Source organism: Limulus polyphemus, unplaced genomic scaffold, assembly GCF_000517525.1.
Source record: "Limulus polyphemus unplaced genomic scaffold, Limulus_polyphemus-2.1.2 Scaffold647, whole genome shotgun sequence".
In the NCBI taxonomy this organism is placed as follows: domain Eukaryota; kingdom Metazoa; phylum Arthropoda; class Merostomata; order Xiphosura; family Limulidae; genus Limulus; species Limulus polyphemus.
The window spans coordinates 335,666-353,530 of NW_013666257.1; the positions used below are offsets into that span (position 1 = coordinate 335,666).

A 17,865-nucleotide genomic window follows, 5' to 3' on the forward strand; every position below is an offset into this window, starting at 1 on the left:
AATCTACAGTTTGATACCAAACTTATTGACATAAATTTATGAAATAGTAGTTCAATAAAATTTTGAATGCGAGTCAACAAACGAGATGACATGGCCTTTCACTCATGACCTGTCTCGAAAGGGTTAAAAGCTAAGCTTGTTAATGTGAATATGGTGAGAAAAAGTTTCAAACAGAAGACAAAGTAGACAATTTTTTGTTCTGAAAATTATGTAACATAATACATCATTTGATAGATTAAGACTTTGAATTTCTATTGGTTATAAATATTGTTGTATAAAACATCAGTGAGAACTATTGGTAATTTGTGAAAATGAGAATGTGACAGGTGGGAGTGGCAAGTGGGTCTGATTTTCTAGTTTATGGCTCTGTAAACAAGATTGAAGGTTATAAAAAATTATGCTATGCGTGATTAATATGAATGTCGTAACGAGTAATTTGCATTAAATTCCATTATTGTTGGAGGAGTGGTAAATAAAGAGGGAAGACCTAAAGAGCAAATGTCACAATTTTCATTCTCGGGGAGACTGAGAATTTTTTAAAAATATTTCCTTATCAGTTTAAGAACTTAAAACTTGTATTAAAATTTGATTTATTAACTATGTTTTGATGCCTAGTTTATTTGTATAGAATGATAATAAAGTAGTTTAATTACATTTTGAAGGAAACTGTTTAATAAAGTTGTGATGTGCACCTTGACCTCCTGTAGCAAGAGGGTTAATAGTAAAAAACAATTCATTATCTGTTTTATTCAGTACTAAAATTGTTTGTCTTATGTGAAGATTTGGGACATAATATCTGTCTTAAGGTGAAGGTTCATGACACTAAAACTGTGCATGTGTAGGTGGAAGTTTCTAACACTAAAACTGTGTTTGTGTAGGTGAAAGTTGTACTGTATCTCTAGGTGAAGGTTCAGGACACTAGACTGTGCATGTCTATGTAAAGGTTCAGGACATAAACTGTGTATATTTGTTTAGTTGAAGGTTCCCAGTACTAAAACTGTGTGTAGGTGATAGATTAGGACACTAGTACAGTTTGTGTGTATTTAGGTGAAGGATTGGGATACTAATACTGTGTGTGTGTTTATGTGAAGGATTGGGACACTAGTACTATTTGTGTGTGATTAGGTGAAGGATTGGGACACTAGTACTATTTGTGTGTGTGTTTAGGTGAAGGATTGGGACACTAGTACTGTTTGTGTGTGTTTAGGTGAAGGATTGGGACACTAGTACTGTTTGTGTGTGTTTAGGTGAAGGATTGGGACACTAGTACTGTTTGTGTGTGTTTAGGTAAAGGATTAAGACACTAGTACTGTGTGTTGTTTATGTTTAGGTGATGATTAGGACACTAGTACTGTGTGTGTGTATGTTTAGGTAAAGGATTAAGACACTAGTACTGTGTGCATGTTTAGGTGAACGATTAAGAAACTAGCGATGTGTGTGTGTTTGTTTAGGTGAGGGATTAGGACACTAGTACTGTATAAGTGTTTAGGTGAAGGATTAGGACACTAGTATTATATGTATGTGTGTGTGTAAAGCCAAAGATTCATAGCACTAAAACTATGTATATCTGGGACACTATTTTTGTTTAGTTGAAGGTTCAGAAAAATTTCTTGTTTCTTGATATATATATAAGTCCTATAAAGACAAAGATGTGATCATATCATTGTTACTCTGCAATAGTAAGGATGTTCTCCAACTTCCATAGTGTCATAAAGATTGCTGCCTGATAAAATAAATCTTATTTTTCCTTATCTGTTCTTCAACATAAGGATCACAATCTGGTAAATTTAAGCTAGCAAATCCCTTGGTTCCATCTTTTAACAAGTAAAAGTAGTTCATTAGCATCTATGTTATGTGATGATGGAGAATATTAGAAAAATAACACACAGATAGTTGTACAACTAACATGTAACTATCTAGCAAAGGATGTCAAATGGATTGTTTAGTCTAAAGTAGTTTAGTTATTTGACATTTTATTACATTCAAAAATGTGGTAAGTGTAGGGTTTATGAGTTCCATTATTTGTCTTTCACCACTATCAGTATCAATTATTAAAGTACATGTGTGTTTTTTATTTTTAGGATTATAAAGAACTAGAAGACCCAAGGAAATTTAAATCTAAAAAAACGGGCAGAGGACCATTAGTTGGTAACTGGCAGGTTAGTACATTTTTATTACATTGATGGTGTCGGAATGATTGGTAGTTGAATAAAAATTTACCCTTCTGTAAATAATCATTCACATCAATATATTCAAGCCTGTGAAAGCAGTTGAATCATATTAAATAAAGACCAAAGAAGCACAATTTACGACACAAAATAAAGTCCTCTCGGATCTTATGTCTTGTAATAGCAAGAAATTTGTTGATGTTAGAACTACCAAACGTATAATTATTATAAACTGACTGACATAAGTTATGCTTTAAATATTACTTATTTGCACAAAACATATCTGTTAGTGAAAGAAATTATTTGAACTAATAATGAATGCTAAACACCTAGTATTGTCAACCCTTAAGTCTCATTAAAGGGGCCTGGTCATTGGAACATCATTAGCCCTTAAAATATATTGTCAGCTTAATGCAAAGATGCAGTTCACGAAAACTTTTATTAAAAGTAGGATGTACTGTAAAATAATAACATTCAAACTTTATTGTTCATTAGACCCCTGTGGATGTAAGACCTTAACAACAATAAAAGAAAGCAAATTTTCTATCAAAAGCTTTCACATTAAGTAGTGCTTAAATTAACAGAATAGGGTCCACAAAAGTGTTCTGTTTCAAGAGTAACAAATATTTTTTATTTCTAGCTTTTGAAGTTAATGTCATGCTGTATTATAGCTTACAGAGTGTATAATTCTTTTCACGATTCATGGAATGTGCACATTTTACTGACATCACAACAGTACAAATTCCAACATTAAGCATCCCTTATGAGATGTCATTTTAGTGTCTACTGACTGACTGACAGCACACTATTCTATAGTGGTGCGATAGGTTAAACATGCAACCCTTTGGCCCCTTTCCAAGAAAACAACAAGAATGATACATTTTCTATCAAAAGGCTTCACATGAAGAAGTGGTTAAATTACCAAAAATGAAGCATTAAAATTTAAGTGTTTATGATCTATTACATGTTCGGCAATAATTTCCATTCACTCTCATGTCAAAGGGATACAAGTTGTAATGGAGAATCTCAATATGTAATGGAATATAAAATACTACTGGCTTGAGTCTTTTAGTCCTTTGTACACACCATTGGAACAATACCAGATTGATGTGGATAATAGTTTCCTCTTCATTCCAACATTTGTTTGAAGAAGAAAACACACACACACACACACACACACTGCTTATTTTATAATGCAAGTTCCATTTTCTTGAATGACATATGATATCAGAAAGGTGTTCTACTTAAAGTGACTTTTAGATGTGTTGAAGTTTGGCAACCTTTGGATAAACAAACTTTCTAGAATTCTTCTTTTGACATAATTTGTGATTTTATGTATTATCTTGGCTGATTCCCAGTTTATTTTATGATTAGATTCTCTTGTGTGTAGAAAAATAATATTATTTCTTTGACCATTTTTAACATCCTTCTTGTGTTCCTCAAGTCTGATATCTAAATTTCTACCAGTTTCACCAACATAAACTTTTTTTAGACTTGGCATGGAACTATGTGGACACCCCGTTCTTTATCTTGGGGTGCAGACGTTTGTGAGGGTAAGAAATTTGTAATGGTCTTGGGATATTTATAAACAACCGAAGTTGTTCTTTTTCAGGCAACTCTCTAAAGCCACATTATTATAATTATAGTTAATGCTAAGTATTTTATTTTTATCTTCATACTGAGATGGTACTGTTTGTTGGTTACTGTTCCTAAAGAATGTCTTCCTTGCCTTTTCACGAGCATTTTTGATAAAGCCTGTAAGGTACAGCAGTTGTTGAAAAATTGTAAAAAAAATTTTTAATTTTATCATCAAGGGTCATGTGATGACAAATTGTATAAGCTCTTGAAAACATTGAAGTTATAATTAATGTTTTAACTGTTTTTTGGTGGCACGAGAAAAAGTGAATGTAGCTTAAAGGGTTTGTTGGTTTTCTTTAGATAAAAAGAACATTTAATGTTTCTGCTTTAATTTTGAGAATGTCTAAAAAAAAAGAAAGCCCATTTTTGATTTCCCATTCAACTTTAAACTTAATAATTCTGTAAAGCTTGTTAATCTTCTGGGAAAAAGCTTGAAAATTATTTCTGTTGTTTGGCCAAACAGAAAATGTCATCAACAAATTGGAACCAAGGAAGTTCCTTTATATTCTAATCCACTGTACAAAGTAATTTGCTTTCAAAATACTCCATGAAGCTGTTTCATAGAATTGGAGATGGGTTTCACCATAGCCATTTCATATTTTTGTCTGTAATACTGTCCCATGCATATGAATACATTATCTTTAATGTGGGAAGATAAAAGTGTGGACCAGAACTGGAAGTGGAATGTTAAGTTCAGGTAATTTTTATTTTGAGGAATTCTGTTGTTTCATCAATTGGTATGTTTGTAAACGAAGGATCAACGTCAAAACTGACCATTTTTCCTTCATGTATATTAGTCTTTATTTTAGTAGCAAAATCTATATTATTTTGAATATTTGATTATAAGAACTTTACTAGAACAAGAGATAGTTGTTGTTTTTGATAACCAAACCAACATTGGAATAAATAGGTTTAAGGGCAGCTACCTTTATGTGTTTGTGTTTCTCCCACAAACAAACATCAGACTGAAGAAGACTTTTCGAATGTTGAAACTAGTATCCCTATAAATTTAGTATTATTTTGTTAGTGTGGATTTAAACTTTATTGTAAATTACACAGTTTTATCTACTGTACCTTTGTACATCTTCCATTCTGGTGATTTAAGCACTACTTGAAATGGTCTTTTTTTTTGTCATAAGTGTGTCATTTTGGTGATTTAACCCTTTTCAACACAGTATACTGGGCTTTGATAGGGGGGAAAATAATGAAATCAAGGTTTTGAGAATTATATGTGACTTATCTATTGAAATTATCTCCAAAATAAAATAACTAAACTGTTAAGATTCTACATTTTCTTTTGATACAAGTTTTATTGACATTTGTTTTGGATGAAGTAATTTTAAAAAATCAAAACTGCTAGCCCTAGTTTTGAATTTTTTCGCACTATTAGAATTATTATTATTATTGAGATGGTAAAGATCCTGTGAAATTCCTACCTGTGCAGATATATCTTGTCAGTGGAAAAAAACTAAGCCAAATATCTGCAATTTTTACACTCATTTGATGCTTATTTTTAGATCAAATACTTTGAGAACGGTGAAAAAACCATAAATATATCATCTGATATCTGAAATTGTTTTCTTTCCTACAATCTATTTACAATAGATCTATCTTCTTTGCTAGCATGGTTACATTAGATTGTAAAGTTGAATATTTGTTTACATTTCAAGGCATCTTTAGGCTGTATGGGACTTTTGCCTTGTATGTTGGTAATGGTTTTCTATTATTTTTTAAGCCACAGAATGGTAATAAAATAATTATTAATGAGTTTTCAGCTTATGAGAACTACTCAAGAGTTTTGTAACCCAAGCCATTGTTCATACTTAGAATCATATTTTGCCCTCAGGCAAAGGTAAAAATGTGACATATTTTTATGAACACATACTATCTAAATCAGTGAAAAGAAGACATGGAGACGTTTTATGTATAAAGTAGAATTAGATAAATATTAAATACTTATTTTAATTTTGAAGCTATAAATGATTTGTTATTGCACCATTTCTGTTAAAATACCCTAACACATAACATCATTAGGCCTACAATAATACCTGTGTGAAAACTGGCTTTTAGGTCAGTGGTTAATGGGCCATGCATAATGGCATAGCAAACTGTTATGTTGTGGTTTTTATTGTATTATAAGTCATAAAATGATCAAAAAATTGTATTTATATTTTAATAGGTTCCATAGTTATAATGTCATGTGTTAGAAGTGTTTGTTGTTCAGATGTGATAACTTTTATCAGAGGTGACATATTTGCTGCTGGTCTTTAAGGGAGTAAGCACTACATGATGTGAAGCCTTTTTTTTCAAAAAGTGTCATTGTTGTATGGGTCCTAAATTCATACAGATTTCCTCTACTACCCTCTATTTACATCTTTACATCTGATAATTTAATATATTAACTGCTATGATGCTTGGCATCATCTGTGGCAGGTCCTGATAAAATTTTTAGTGCAATGTTGTTTTGTTTACAACGTAAGCACCGATAATAATAACAATAAATCAAATATATATGTAACTTATTCATATTTTTTATTTAAGACACACACACTTCCTCAGCATTACTCAGATTGTGGAGGTGAAGTTCTACAGACACACGAGTATCTAGAAAGTTTTTTAAATATATGGAAAAATAATCTTAGAAACGAAAAGACAAATTAATTTTAATGTATGTATCTGATATGCACTATATATGATGAATACATCAAAATTTTTTGTGGTACAATTTGAACATAGATCCAAACAAAGTTTGGGTGGTTCCGGACACGCTTCACAGTTATAAATTGAATCTTTGTACTTTCCCTTTTCACTGCATAATCTGCACTTCCTTTCATCATATTACCACTTGGAAGAGTTTTTCATTTTGTTCAACATCTTTAGGTTTTGATGATTTACTTGCGACTGGAAGTTGTAAAAGCTCCTTTATTACCATCAGACAAAAATCATATAGTATCATTTTGTTCAACATCTTTAGGTTTTGATGATTTACTTGCGACTGGAAGTTGTAAAAGCTCCTTTATTACCATCAGACAAAAATCATATAGTATCATTTTCTTCCCTTAAGTACTGATTATACAAATAAGAGGAATTTAATAGAGACAATTGTAATGTATGAATACAAATATTATACTATCTTATAGTTTTTCTCGAGCAAGAATAATACAATAACATCTGATCTTGCCTGTCGATTCCACTCATGTACTGATTGTATCTGAAAATTGGTAGTGGTTTTTCTTTCCTGACCTATTATTCCTGTAAGTGGTAATATCATTTTGAATTTCTTTTGAAATGTAGATGACATCTCTTTTTGTTTCTCCATCTACCAATCATAACCCTTTTTGAATATGGGCATATAGTTTCACCTTTTGTTTTTCCAGTTTTGCTGTTTTGATCTTTCTAGGTGTATTATTTCAGTCACTACGAAGAGTATTTGTACAATAAGTTTTACTTGCTTGGAACTGGATTGCCAAATCGTAACCATTATAATAACCATCCATATATACAGAATGACCATTATTTTTCTTGCATCAAATGCAAAACAATGTTAGCGACATGCCCTTTCCCTCTTAAGTCATCAAAAATTCCTGTAAAAATTACAAATATAAGAATAAAGTCATTGGGTCTTGTCAACATATACTTTTATTCCATAGTTTTGCCTTTTGTTTTTTTATGCATTGTCTGAATACCAAACGTCCATGCCATAATACCATTACTTCAGCTAATGATAATTCTTTGCCTTTATAATAGATTTCTCTCCATTTATTTTTGAAATATAGGCCATCACAGATCTTACTTTGGATAACTGATCAGCAGGTTTGAGATCATTACTTCCAGGATTTTTCACAAAATGCAGGCAACACGTAATGAGCAAAAACTTGTTGCAACTCGTGTAGTCATAAAAACATGGAAAATTGAACAGGCAATCCTTCTTCCAATAATTCTGCATTCTATTAATTTTAATTGGGCCTATATGTAGAAGAAGACCAAAAAATGTATGTTATTTGGAAGCTATAACATCTTTCCATCTAGAAATATGTGATTCTTTTATTCCTTCAGAAGTTAACAATTCTTGTACATAGTAATTCATTTTCTCAACTATGAAGTTCAAAAAAACTATCATCTATCAGCAGCTGAAAGAAATTGAAAGTAGGATGGTTTTACACTAATGTTTGATTACCTATCAGGATAATTATGATTGATTGACTTGTCTCGTATATCTGAATCCTCATCAGAACTCTCCTTGTCATCTTTACTTCAATTCCATTGCTGTTTGGTAAAAATGTGGTTTAATTTTTTTTCAGGTTTGAAAGAAGTTCATCAAACTCTTCAACTCTTAGATTGTTGGGATTTTAAAATGTATGCTTAATTTTTGTTTCTTTGCACATGATGGACCTGCTCCCATATCATCCATGGTGATAACAATCACTGCACAAATAAATTTGAAAACAATGCTCACAATGACATGACATGCAAAGTTAGTGCCAATTTGAAACTAAGGAAATGTTGCCAGGTTCTGAATTTATTTTTAACCAAAAATATCTTTTAAAAACTGACATAAACAGCCTAAACTTAACATTATGATAGTAGAGCTACCAGTTCATTCCTTTCATAATCTAAAACTGCCAAATTTTGAAAATTATGCATGGAAATATGATGTACAACACCTATACTTAATACTCATGGTCTCACTGTTTGCAAATGCTAATGTGCATTTCAAACAGTGTTCGTGAATATCAACTAGTTGAGGACGCACATGTATGTCGTGAGCACACACTAATAAATGCTAAAAGCACACTTGTCTTCAGCAGTGAATGTGTTAAGCACTTCTTTAAGTGAAAACTTGATAGAAAGTGTTATTTTTGTTGTTATGCAGGTTTTACATCCACACAAGTACGTAAAATATATGAATGAAGATGAAACATTGCTTTAGTAACTTTATTTTGTTGCATTTCCAGAAAACATCTAATCCTGTGATGTGTGCATACAAGCTGGTTACTATAGAATTCAAGTGGTTTGGTCTACAGAACAGGGTGGAATCACTTATTCAAAAGGTAAGCTATAAGGACCTATTGAATTGAAACTCTGTGTCATTATCAATAAAGTATGCATAACTTTTTATTTGTTATACATATCTTTGTTTATCTCCCTGTCAGATTATTAATTAATGGTGTTGGACGTGTTTCTGTGCCTTCAGTTTAATGAGAATGGTGATGATTTGATCATAATTATGAATTTCAAATGTTAGACTGTTTGATACATTATGGTTTCTGTAGACTGAGCGGCGAATTTTTCTGAATTTCCATCGACAAGTTTTTTGTTGGATAGACAGTTGGTATGGACTAACAATGGAAGATATTAGAACTCTTGAAGATAAAACAAAGAAGGAGCTTGAAGAGGTAAAGATGCTAGAGAATAAACTAGAACTATAAAATTAATTTAAGTTTGTTTCAAACAAGCACGTGATAACATACTTATTATGAACAAAATTTTAAATATTTTGATTCATTCATGGTGTCCTGGATTTTTTCAACATGTTACAACTGATTGTTAAGTATAGTTGCCTAAATCTTAAGAGTACAGCCTCATCTTGCATTTGAAAAGACTTTTTATCAGAAAAAAAATATGAAAAATTAGGTTCATTATATATTCTGATCAAAGGTTTAAGTTTTTTTCCACTCCAAAATTAAACATTTTTTTTTCTTTTTAATTGTTCATCCTCTTCATCACCAAGAGAGATGTCAGATGTATAAATCAAGCTAATTTATTGAATTCCTGGCTAGGATGGGCGATGAATTAGCCTATTTTTTATTACTGCAGAGTTGGGAGTTTTCTGTCTATAAATTGCTTTTTATTGTAGAAATTCTAAGTGAACTAGGAATGATTTTCTTGTATTACTGTAAATACAAACTGTATGTTTAATTTATTTCTGTAAGTGAGTTTCGGAGGAAAAAGAAGCGCTCGGTTAATTGCATGAGTCAAGGAAGTATGGAACATATTATAGTTCTTATGCACATCGACTATAAAGCAGTGTTAGGCTTACTACATTCTGGTGTTTATTTCTGTTACCTCTACCTGCCTTTAAATTTTAATTAGTGTTGTTAATCCGTATCTGTTTCTTAATTGAATCATGGGTATCTAATGATGGTGAAACTAGCTTGAACCATGGGTATCTAATAATGGTGAAACTAGCTTGAACCATGGGTATCTAATGATGGTGAAACTAGCTTGAACCATGGGTATCTAATGATGGTGAAACTAGCTTGAACCATGGGTATCTAATGATGGTGAAACTAGCTTGAATCATGGGTATCTAATGATGGTGAAACTAGCTTGAATAAATGGTTATCTAATGGGTAATGGAATAAATGGTTATCTAATGATGGTGATACTAGTTAAATTTCTTTTAGAGGTAGATAAAGAACATGTTCTACTCTAACCTTAAGGATAGAATAAGTATACTGCACACTGCTTTTTTATAAAATTAATTGGTTTTAAACCAGTTATTTCATAAAATGCATTCTACCTGCAGACAAAAACTGAGATAATGAATAATGCTTAATTACACAGGCCTGCGAATTTAAACTTCATAAAAATTGTATTGGTTTTAATAAAGAATTTTTTATAATTCAGTTATGCGGATTTCGAAAATAGTATTCATTTTTTTTTCTATCACGTAAAGATTTTTTTAAAAATCGGGAAGAAAAAACTTTTACTTAAATCAAATTATTATTTCATTTGCCACAATGAACATTTTTTTATTATTATGTTTATTAACAAAGATTCAAACAAACTGAAGAAATGGGAAGAACATTGATGTCAAATGAATGTGCATCCTCATTCATCCCGATTTTTTTCGTGAAATTACGTCTTTTAGTCTCAAAATTATGTGTTGTGGTCTTTCTTTTATGTATTGCCTTATGACGTTTTCTAAAAAATATGTACATGATGGAGAAAAATGGATAACATTTTTGGATTCAGCATACAGGAATTACTGCAGAACATGTAAACATTTCAAGACAATCAAACCATTGCAGGCCTGTGTTATTGAGATGCTATATAAACTGGAATCAGGTGATATAGAACATAACCCAACTCTGGTGTAGATGCAACCTTTCTATGTATCAAAGCTTTAAAACTGATGGTTTAGTGCAATGTAGAACTTTTAAGTTCAAGGACTCAGCATAAGTTATCAATTAAATATAGTTCCCTCAGTGCTGTTTTAGTGCTTATAAAAATAGGAAACTTAAGATGTCGTAAATAAGCATTGTATTTTGAATAAATATTTAAGTTTGCAAAGAAATATTAAGAAATTCAAAGTCATTGAATAATATCTGGTTTTGAAATAATAAAAATACATTGTGTATATTCCTAAATCTTCAAACTTAGAATATGTTAAAATAGTACAGAATATAGGAATTAAGCACACTGAAGAGTATTGGCTATGACTTTGGTATGTTTCATGGTTTTAGTAATTTTTTGTAATTTCATTGTTTTATTAATTGAAAACTTCAAAGTATTTCATTTTTATTGTGGGAGTTAAGTAGAGGCTGAGCTTTAAATGCTTATCAGAAGGAATTTTCAAACTACAGTTAGAATAAATAATAAACATAGTATTCCAAAAATTGTTTAATCTCCAAATCTAAGTTCAAGGAAGGTCCAGTTCAGTCTACACTTTGATCAACATGTGTTATTGGGTTATACTAGTTTCGGAGAATTCCACTTCTCATCAGTAACTCTGAACACCAAAGAGAGATAAGCTGGACCTATATCATAGTGAAATGTATCAAACATATTCAGTGTATAGTTATTTCTCATAGTGAATACAAAGTACATTCACACCAACAATATGTTTGATACAGTTAGGATGAATGAAATATTTTAGATGTACTAATCCAGACATTAAACCACCTTTTACATTTAGAAATAATCTAAAAACTGCTGATGTGTTGTGTTTGTATTTTTTCGTAAAATATGTAACTTGTATCAATGTGCTTTCCTTTTTTTTTGTAAGCAAATTAACCAAGGACCAGTTCGAGGAACACAAGAATAACCCCGCCACTGCTCAAGTAGGATAAAAACTTTTCATGCAGTAATCTTATTGTTAGAAGAACTCGAGTAGTTTTAATGCAGTATCACTTAAACTATTGTGATGTTACTTCTGAACAAGTCAGTCTTAATGTCTGACAACTTATTTTTCATAATGTGGTCATCCACATTGACAGGGCTTTATCATGTGTATTGAAGTTCTGCCAACATTCCTTGGGCCTCATGAAGTTAATGCCAAATCATTCTTTAAATTATGATGTATATAAAGGTACATCTATATAATTACTCACATAAATTTTAGATGAATGAATTTCATGTTAGGTAAGTAATTTATGATTGTCATTAGGTTTGTTTGTTGTTGTTTGTTTTTTGGGAGGGTATTCAACAAATCATCTTTTATTTAGCTTCCCTAGTAAATTTTTTTCGCTATTAGTGTATGTAGTTTTGGTAATGTTCCAATACTTGTAGGTAAGCTTTATGAGTGATGGTAAATATTATATAAAGTGTTTGTTTTACGACTGATTTCATTCTCAGGTTATCATAGCCAGGATTAAAAGAAAAGAAGCTAAAATAATTTATAATTAGGCTTGATTAAACACAAGCAGTAATAGGAATCACCAAATTTCTTTGCCAGAGCTGTAAGGAAACAAAATCAGAAGTAAGTTAAATCTGACAAATAGTAACTAAATCAGGAGTGTGTTAAGCACAATTACAAGTAAGTTAAATCTGAAAAATAGTTCAGCAAGCACTACAGTGTTTTACAAGTGAAATAATGCAGTTGGTGTGTAGATAAAACTTACACATGAAATCCTCAACTGCTCAATAAGAGTTACTTACTAAATGTGAATTCCTTACTTCATAAAAAAATAACGTTGATAATGTTTTTCCTATCATGGAGTTCCTCTATTACTATTTCTGTTAATAGCTATGATTACAACTGTTTTAATCACTTAACTATTTAATAAACACATGCAACAAATTTAACTAAAATGAAGTTTTGCTACAAACAGTTTTAACAAGGGTATTTCTTACTGTGTCAGACTAGTCATCTGTACTTAATTATGTACACTAAACTTGTACATAGTTCAGAAGTTATTGATGTTAGACACAAGGCAACATTCCTTATTCTATAAGGATATGTGGGTACACTGAAGCTATGCACAGTCAGTAATAACAGGATCAAGATAAAGCATTATGTTTGTAGAATCTGAAAGTTTAGAAAATGTTTTTTAAAGAAAATCTTGTAAAGAACTACAAGTAATTTTTGTACTATGTCAATGAGACAATTTAGAACAGAAATGTTTTGTTTTGTTAAAAAAAATATTGGTAAAAGAAAAAGAAACTGCTGTAAAACTTCCTAAGATAAAACACATTAATAACTGATTTCTCAAGTAACTATAATTTTCCCATGGTGTAGTTTTTTTGCTATAATACCTGGATTTTGATTACAAACCATTAATGTTGAAAATTATGGTTTTAACAACATTATTCAGTTGAACCTTTTTCGGGGGAACTACTGCAGTGACTTACATTGATAACTTGTGTTAAGCTGTTTATTATTATAACAAATTACAACCTAATTTTCTCCCACATTTTCCTATATCTTTCTGTATTGATTCTTCAAAGTATGTGCTTGTGGTTTTCCTAGTGTTCATGTGAGATGTTAATATATATTTGTAACATCTGTGTATACTTATCCAAAAATCAAGGTATCTTGGCAGAAGAATATGAGCTGTTTGTGTTTAATATTATGCTATATATTTCAAAAAATGATGAATAGTAAAAATGTGACTTAAAGAAATTGGCTATGTTATAGTGGAAATCTTAAGGGAACAATTGTTATTTTAATGCATATGTTGGTCTGTTAGTAATTTTGACTTATGTGTATTTAGAGGAGTGATAATTTTTAAATTGACAAGATTTTTATTGTTAGAAGACTAAATGATGATATTTTCCTGTCAGGAAATTTAATTTATGGGTAAAACGTAATATGTAATTAAATATCGTGTTTATTATGTATTATGGCTAAGATTCTGCTTGTGTAATAAAAATATTTTTTAATAGTTAACTTTGATTAAACTAGTTATAATATTTGTTGGTTGGGATAATAAAGAAAAATGGCTGCCAGTACATATTGACTAAATTATTGAAATAATCTCTTTTGTTTCATGAAAACCAAAATGTTTTTACTGGAATTCTGTTATGAATAATTATTTCTGCATTTATTTAATTACAAGGCACTTCCTTAGAATGTATTTATAAAAAAAATTATTTCTTGAGTTTAAGAAATTATAAGGAACTAATAAAAACTTGTCAAGTGTGGACTATGTTTGAAAGATGATCTTCTAACTCATGAGAATACTACTAGTGCCACATAGTGTGTGTGATTGGAGGTGCTTCTGTGTGCATCATTGTGTAATGGAACTGAAATGAAGAAAATGAAGAAGAGACAAATATGAAAGAAATGATTACCTTCAGAAATTAGTAATGAGTTTTTGTCATGGACCAAAAAAGTGGTAAATATCACATTTGTCTGGAATAAACTGTTGTATTCTTCATGTGAAGCAAACTTGTATTAATAGTTAACACCTTAGAAGGCAGATACTGCTACATATTTTAAACAGAAGTCTTTGACATAACTTTAATTGTACTATTTCTTTATAGATAGGAACTCTAGGTAATATTAAATGTTTTAGTACTTGAACAAACTTTTACACACACGGAATGTGCGTAGGTAGTAATAATAACTGTAATAGTGTTTCAAGGTTTCATTGACAGTTTTGTGACTTAAAACATAAATATAAGCATGAAACTTAAAATATAACAGAAATGCTGAGGATTTATGGTTTGCCACAAAAATGCACTACCTACCTAAAAGTCTTATATTTATTTTTTAAAACAATTTTTATTAATTCGATAATTGGCCTAGTGGTTACTGTGAGTAACTCTGAATCTGGGAATTTATGGTTTCCATCTTGTGTCCACAAAAATGCACTCTTCACTTTAGGATTGTGAATTCATTACACAAATGATGGTTAAACTCACTATTGGATTAGAGTAGCCAAAGTGTTAGCAGTGGGTGCTGTTTACTAGCTCCCTTCTCTTTATAAGCTCAAAAATATGGAGTGATACTGGAGTGCAATCTTTTTTCTTTTTTTCAGTAACCCCTGATCAGGCTTTTACTTGTCAGTAGAGTAACCATAAATTAGTATTTGCAAGAGAAAGGAGTATTATTCTTTTTCTTACCTTTGCAATTTAATTGAAAACAGGGCTTTTTTTTCGTTTCAACTGTTATTTTCGAAATGGAAAAGATGGGTATTTTTGCACTAAAAAAAAAAACTTACAAAGCTTGTTTTCCAAAGGTTTCTTCTTATCAAACTATAATTATATGCAACATAAAAACCAACAGAAGTGTTTCACTTCCTTGATGGAGCTGTCCAATTACAGACTAGCTGAAAATAATGCTAAATATCAAAGTTATGGAGCGTGGTAAACAGTGATGAATAGAGGATTCTGAAAGTGGGATGACAGACAGATGGGGATGAAGGTTTTTTTTTTCTGGTAAATGGAAGTAAATCTATAAAATATAAATTAAATAGCTCTAAGAATATCTTTATTAATCTTTGTTTTAGTAAGCTCAGAATCTATTATTTATCACCATCCTGCACCAAACCAGTGTCATCAGCACATTTCTCATATATAGACTTCAAGAATTAATACAAGTACTAAATACAACATGGTGATTTCTTACAGCCACAGTTGGCCTTTCTACAAAGGTTCGTTATCGGTTAGGTACATTTATTTTTTTTCATTGGGTACCTCACTGACTTTGCAAATTAATTACTCGGGAAGCTATATTTTTGTATGAAATTCGTATAGAAAAAAATGTACACATTTTTTTAAAAAAAGACCCCCACCTAGAGCGGTAAACGAACGATAGATCTGCAAATTCACAGTACGACACGTTAATCTCATTTTTACAAAACCAGAAACAGGTGACACTTGCGTGAAGTGTAGTGTCAATAAAAAATGACATGAGCTATGTCTAATAAGATTTACATCTCATGCTTTGCACGAAAAATTTAAATGAATACGAACAAAAATACACACCCAACAGAAGTCAAAGCACGGCTTACCGATTTTCACCTGTCCATTAAAAATACAAGTTTTCAGTTTCAACTATGGATATTTTTTTTAATTACAGATATAAAGATGAACTATTTATTTCGAAAAACAAGCCAGTATAGTCTTTCCTGGACTTATCTGGATTACTTGATCTTTGAAACAAATATTCAAAGACCTAATATTGTTATGGTGTGAACGTCTTTTTGAAGCTGATGAAGAATTATTACTGATTATACTTGTCATAAGACATTATGTTAGGCCTATTATATATTTTAACACTACCGTCTTGATCTGGCCCCAAAAATTTTCACACTTGAAATCCCTGCAGCAATAGGTTAAGAGTGTAGTATTCAAAAATATAATAGGCGTAACAAAATGTCGTGTGACAAATAAAAAAAGGACCAAATATGCATACAGAAAGGCAGGTGTAGTGACTCGTGGTGATGGACTGAGAGAGACAAGACAGGATGTTAATTAAAAGTCAAGTTATTTGCTGATGAAGAATAATCGGAAGAAAGGGTAATCAACTAGTGGCGGACTATTGCGTTCTAATATAATTATTTAAAAGTAGAATAAATGGATAATGGTACCAAACTGATATATAAATGAAAGTATACTGCACTTTAAAATGGAACAAGAATGTCTAGAGAATACAGGAAACAAAGACTTCAGAAACAAGTTTTGACAGAAATTGATCTGCTTTCTTTAAATAAACAAACCCGAAATTGACCTCTGTAGCCCACCAAAAAGAAATAGAAAAATCGTGTGCTGAGCGAAAGATCTTGTCGGCAGTAGTACATAAAGCTTAAACAAAACACCTACCCCAAAAATGTTAATTATAATTACGATCACTGGGATACAATAAAAAACAACAATTACCATACTGAATTTATTAGCATAACGACTTTTTTATTTTAATTAAACCAGCAGATTTTATTTAATATTATGTATAACAAGTTTTAAATCCGTTTTATTTTCTCTTACATATATTGTTTTACTTTTTTTTTTTTGTAATTTTCTTTGACTAATTAATTCACTTAGTAATTGTGGTGTATACGCCTTTTACAAGCCGGCGATGAATGATTATAATTATAATTGTCATAAGACATCAGTATTAGGCCTATTACATTTTTAAAGACTACAGTCTTAATTTACTCCCTTGGGAATTTTCAACAATTAGAAGAGTATATAATAATAGTATTCAAATCACACTATATTTGTCACAGCCATTGCCGACAACACGTTTTGTTCAATCTAGGGCTCTTCGGCTGTTCTAATTCATGAAAATTCCTAAGAGACTAGATTAAGAATGTAGTATTTAAATATGTAATGGGTTTAATACAGGAGTCTTGTTGACGAAATGAGACTTCATTCGGTCGAGTGCAAAATAATTTAAGTAATCCTATCTCATCTTATTCTATTTCACAAAAAGAAAAAAAAAATACCTATCATCCTGTAACATCATAATTCAAATGAAGTATAAAATGATAAATCAAGCTTTAAAAATCATAAATGTAATTGTGGAAGAAGCTGTTCACATATATATTTTCTTCTGATGGCATTCCACCAAACTAAGTTGTTATAATTTAAATCCGAATCCGCTGAAATGAAAATCGTATCAGCTTATACGGTTGAAAAGAGAAAAAAAAAAAGAGAGAGAGAGAGTTTCATTGCGTGTTTAGATCACTAGCTTATGACTTCTGTGAGCTGAAATACAGTTATTTACACAATATCACGACAACCAAGGTTGGGAAACAGTGACTGGCCAAAAAATTTTAAATAAACCTATAATTACAATTAAATTTCTATTTTATTCAAACCCCCTATTAGGGTGCTACGAGTTCTGTATTATAGAATTTTAAAGGGACAGAAAAAAGCGTATTAGTCC

General features: G+C 30.8%; 1 protein-coding gene across 1 annotated transcript in view; it reads left to right on the plus strand.

The window, feature by feature from the left end:
• The window catches only part of LOC106459675 (phosphatidylinositol transfer protein alpha isoform-like), a 38,756-nt gene extending 24,822 nt beyond the window's left edge, over nt 1-13,934 (plus strand). Inside the window, exons 7-10 of the mRNA XM_022386210.1 lie at nt 2,082-2,159; nt 8,762-8,857; nt 9,080-9,202; nt 11,818-13,934. Coding sequence (XP_022241918.1) covers nt 2,082-2,159; nt 8,762-8,857; nt 9,080-9,202; nt 11,818-11,856 — 336 coding nt within the window. The 3' untranslated portion in view covers nt 11,857-13,934. The remainder of the gene's footprint in view (nt 1-2,081; nt 2,160-8,761; nt 8,858-9,079; nt 9,203-11,817) is intronic.
• Nucleotides 13,935-17,865: the final 3,931 nt, after the last annotated feature.